The sequence below is a fragment of the Pteropus vampyrus genome, unplaced genomic scaffold (assembly GCF_000151845.1).
Source record: "Pteropus vampyrus isolate Shadow unplaced genomic scaffold, Pvam_2.0 Scaffold535, whole genome shotgun sequence".
Classification (NCBI taxonomy): Eukaryota; Metazoa; Chordata; class Mammalia; order Chiroptera; family Pteropodidae; genus Pteropus; species Pteropus vampyrus.
In genome coordinates this window covers 4440-9559 of record NW_011889316.1, presented here as the reverse complement: position 1 = coordinate 9559, position 5120 = coordinate 4440, and the positions used below count along the sequence as shown (strand labels likewise).

At 41.0% G+C, this 5120-nt stretch overlaps 1 protein-coding gene across 1 annotated transcript; it reads right to left on the bottom strand.

Annotated features, from left to right (window-relative positions):
- Positions 1-582: 582 nt before the first annotated feature.
- Positions 583-4526, bottom strand: LOC105307971 (allergen Fel d 4-like). The gene is made up of 7 exons (XM_011383673.1): positions 4431-4526; positions 3939-4075; positions 3120-3193; positions 2302-2412; positions 1865-1966; positions 1641-1686; positions 583-682 (listed from the first exon to the last, which is right to left on the bottom strand). The coding sequence occupies exons 1-7, from the start codon at positions 4524-4526 to the stop codon at positions 583-585; spliced, it is 666 nt and encodes a 221-aa protein (XP_011381975.1).
- Positions 4527-5120: the final 594 nt, after the last annotated feature.

The following is a 5120-nucleotide window of genomic DNA, read 5'->3' as shown; positions in this document are numbered from 1 at the left end:
TTAGCTGTCACAGACTGGAAACTGGTAAGTCTCCTCACGTGCTGAGAAAACATTGGATCAGATGGATGCCTACTGGGCCTTGTAAAAGAGACCATGTGCCGACACAGGCTGTACAGCTAGGATAAGAATAGAAAGATTCAGGGTTAGAATACTGGTAATGTGTCCATGACTTCTTGCTGCTTTCAGCAAAGCTTATGAGAGGGATGAAATGAGACGAGAGCCAGACAATTTGTATAGTTTGTCTTATCCCGTCACTAAGAAATAGGCAAATCAATGGGGTAGGAGCACTTACAATAACAGAGAATTACTGCATGGCAGGGAGATTGTGAAAGTCAAGGAAGTTTCTGAGAAACTAGAGGAGGACGACAAGTACAGGGCCATGGAAGTCCCCTCATTCTTTTGCTGTCAGTCCCCCATCTCTCACATACACAAGGACAGCCACGTCACTGCAAGGATAATCATTTATTGACTTGGTAGAAGAAGTTCTTATTCATGATAGAGTTCTCCTGGTTTGGGCACAGAGAGTATGAAATTTGGAGAAAATCTTTGATTCCAGGTTAGTGGTTGAGTCTTTCTAGACAATTAGAGAAGATGCAGAGATAATGCCTTCATTGCGATCATGATAGCAATCAAGTCACAGAACTTGTCACAAGTCGAAGGGGAGGCCATGGAAGGGAAGATCCTGGAGGCCAGATGAGGAAGTTTTCACTCAGCGCTAAATAAGCAGATGAGAAAGAGAACACAGAAGCTCATGAAACTTTCTGGATTGCATTGAGGACAAAGAGAATTTCTATTCCATAGAAAAATACTGAAGAGATCAATAATGTGCATTCTAACCTACGTTTCGTACTATAACGGGGGGAAAGAGGGCATTGAGTCAACGACTGTTTTGTTCTTTTGCTGATTCCACCTTAATCTTCCCTTAACTGGGTCTATGCAAAAGAGAGAGGAATCGGTGAAGGGTCTTAGGCTTCTTTCTACCATCCTCAGCATGAGAAGTTTCGAAGAATTTTTGATAAATTGAGGAAAACTGGCCAAAGCCATAGCTACCTTTTATTAAATACTTACCTTATGCAAGGCTCAGTTACTAGCACCTTCCCACACACTGTTTGAATGAAGCACCATGATAAAAAAAAACTGAGTCTATTTTTTAATTTGGAAGACACCAAAAGGTCAGACAGCACTATTCCAAGATCAATAGTTAAGGATGTGCAGAGATGAAAGACAGACATTTTTACCAAAAGTTGGAGGGTGAGATGGCCTTCTGGGCTTGGCAGATTAACCACACACAGAAATGTATTTGAGTTTCATACACACATTTACTCTTTTCCCATTTCAAATATTAAGTCTTAATAATTTGGGGTACATTAACAATTACTGAGCCCTTTTCACTAGGATTACACCTTACAGTAACTGTAAGGTCGACATCATTCTTTTCCTTTTAATTATTTCGTTCATTTGCTCTGAAGATCGTGGAAAGGGTGTTTCCTCAATACCAGAAGGTCAAACTCTACATTTCAAAACGCCCCCACAAGCTTTTTACCAAATTATTTATAATATTTGAAAAATAGATATAAACATCTAATGTATTAGACGGCAGTGATCCCTGGGCTACCCTCTCTTCATGAGACATCACTAACCTGGAGTCCTGGGCCACTTGGCTCCATCGGGCCTGGAGACAGCGATCTGCAGAGGCAGAACAGAGCACATTCAAACACCAACCCCTGCTGATTTCCCAGACAGAAACCACATGATTTTTAATGTTGGGACATGGGGACTGATTGGAGGCATTACCTTATCTTGGATTTCTCATGTCAATAACATGAATATTTAGAGAGAGAAGTCCAGATAGAGCTAAACTTACCAGTTTTGGTAAGGTCGAGTATGTTTTCCTTGGGAATTCCATGTTTTCTGCAAAATTTCTCAAAGTGTTTCTTGAGTTCTGGACGTACATCTGGTTTTCGGGCTATAGGAAGAATGACAGTAACTGTTGTATCTTGTGCATCAGACACTGGCAGTAGGGTGGGGTCTTCAGAGGGGTGGGGAAATGGATGGCAGTGATGGATGCTCAGGCAGAAGTCTTGGGGATGGGTATGATTGTCTTGAATTTGACATCTTGAGAATAAGAGATTTCATCATCATCCCATCACCGAGTCTGAGGGGTTGCCCACGGTGAGCATCTCTCTCCAGAGGAGAGACCAATCAGGATAAGAATGGGAGGATCACTTTGTCTCACCCTTCTTTCCCCTCCTTCTCCTGCCTCCCCACTCTCTAGGTGACGGTCAGCGTGAAATACCCTACCACAGAGTTCTGTCACGTGGATTTCTTTTTCATTGTTGATATTCACATTGTAAAGAATAATGTAGTCATTATAAACTGCTTCAGCTATGTGAAATTTATTGACTCCATTATCTGTGGAGAAGACAGAACACAGCTGAGAACTTCTTTGGTCCATGGAAGCAAATGAAACTCTTCACCTATTCTCTCTCATGAAATATAATCAAGTGCATCTCCTGGAAGAGATAAAGAATGTTATTTAAGACCTTCCATTTGCATATCCGTAGACTTCATCTGGTGACTTTGAAAGAGAGAAATGACAACTAGTGGTACATTGATTACCAGGTGTAGAAAAATTCAGCCCAGCAGCAACTTATCCTGTATCATTCTCCCTGAAACTTACCTACCTTCCTTAGCCATCTCTATCAACTATGTGTCTCTGTCCTGTCTTTCAGCTTCACTGGCATTATATATCCAGCAATCCATTTGAGCAATGTGCTGTGAGAATGGCCACCAGGCAACATCGGAATATAGGCAGAGAATGAGCAGCCATCCTCAAATTTAACTTCTTTTTTTTCTTTTTTTTTTGGCAAATTTTCTTTGTTCACAGGTGGTACATATGACCAAATTGCCATCTTTATCTGATGGTATTATGTGCCAGGCATTGGCTTTTACACACAAGGAATTTCTGAATTGAGTGTATTGGCTATTAGATGGCCCCATTTATATTACCTAAATAACCGTTGATCAGGAATTGACCAAGATCCTAAAGATATTAGGGTTTAATAAATTACTTGTGGTTGGGAGTAGAAGTCTGAAAGACTTTTTAAATGTATACTTACAGACAGCACTATATTCACCATCCTTTTCTGTTTTGTCACAAATCAAAGAATGTTCAGTACACTCTCCATTTGCTCTGTAAAACAGAATAAGCTGATGCCCAAGAGATATCGATGAGTCTGGTTTCTAACACTCTATCTGTCACTTGAGTGTCAGATTCCACTTCACTGCTGAACATTTTTGGCAGAAATTTGAAAGAACTTTTATTTACTTATTTCACTTAATTTGACATTTTAAGAATGATTCAGCTACTGATACCACTATTACTCTACCACTATGTCCCACAATCACTATTACAACTGCTACTTGTCTAGATAATTAGCTGAGGCTCACATGTGCCTACTTCTCAGCTAAGGGCTTTACAGACATTGCCTCACTGGCCCTCCCAGAAATCATGAGAGAGAAATATTATAATCCTCATTTACCAAGGGGAAAATTAGGGTAGAAAGAACTGAATTTTCTTGGTCACACAGTTAGCAAGAGATATATTCAAGAGATAGGTAGGCTATGGATCCCCAATCCTATGCTCTTAATTTATGCTGTATTGCCACTTTACTTACAATTCTGAAAACTCTCACCCCCTTGCCTCCTCTACTCCCATCTTATTTTATTCCTGTCAGCAACTCTTACCTCTGAATCTGGAAAAGCCTCAGGATCATCAAATCGTGGATCAGTGCTAGGTAAATGACTTTGATTTTGGATACAGACCCACAATGTATGTCATTGTGCACGTGCATGCGTGTGTGTGTGTGTGTGTGTGTGTAGGTCCAAGACTATACTCTTGTTTCTGTTATTGTTTTTTCCCGTAAGGGCACACTTACTTTACAAAAAATGTAAATGACAGAGAAGAGTTGTCCAAGAGTTTGAGGTATTCTAGGAAAATCTTCAAGCCATCATATTCTTCCATATTTTCCTTCTCCTCTGAGGCAAAGAGAATGGAATACCACTCTCCTGATATCTGCAATAAATTAATAAATGATTGGGTAAGAAAAGTAGAAGGAACACCGCATGAATACTTGCCTCCTTGAACTCAAGTCTGTGGGTCAAGACTCATAATGGTGATGTGAAAATGGAATTAGAACTTGGGCCAAATAAAACTACAGGTAAGTTTCTTTCCATTGCTCCTCCTGGGAAAAAGGAGGTCCCCAACGGTTGTCATCTTTTCACATGGTACAACTGCTCTTAATCCAAGGTCTAAAACCACCCCCTTGGTCTAAATGTTAAAAAACCTCTGCCCTCCTGTGTGTCCACCTTGCTCCAAATCCTGCAAACCACCCCCTGAAGTTCAAAGTCACGGTGTTCCACAACTCTACCTTTGCCATATTAATGTTGCTTGTCACGACATCATGGTTTCCTTCCTCATAGGCACAGACTAGAGTCAGCCCCAGACACAGCAACAGCAGCTTCATCATGGCAGGGGACGGGAGTGACTCACCGATAGTCACAGGAATAAGAGTTTCCCTGCTGGTGGCTCCACTCCCCAGTTCCTCCGTCTTTATATTGATTCTGGGTTCAGTATTTTTTTGTCTGGTTAGCGGTACGTTTCCTCCTCCTACTCCATGAGATGGTCTGTAATCACTGATGTCAGGCCAAGATTGTTCCTGCCCTTTTGATACTTGCCAATCTCAACTCCATCAGATTTAATTAATGACCTTAAAGTCCTCAAAACACATACTCAAGAAAAAGAGTGGATGCCATAAAGGGCCACATGTCTTTCAATCAGAAAGCCAATTATGTGTGGCAGAAATGGACTCGAACTGCGAAGTAGAATATGTAGGGCACCTACGTTTCACCCCTTACACGACGTGGGCAATTAGGTGACTGACTCCATGATAACTACCCTTAGAACAAAGAAACAGTCTCTACTGAAGATGTTAGCACCTGTCACAAAGCATTCAAGTAGATGAAGATACGTCAATAAATTAATGTCCCGAAAGTATGGTGTCTGGTATAGAGTACATTTTACTTTCTTGGACCTATTCTCTGAATTCTACCACTGCTGC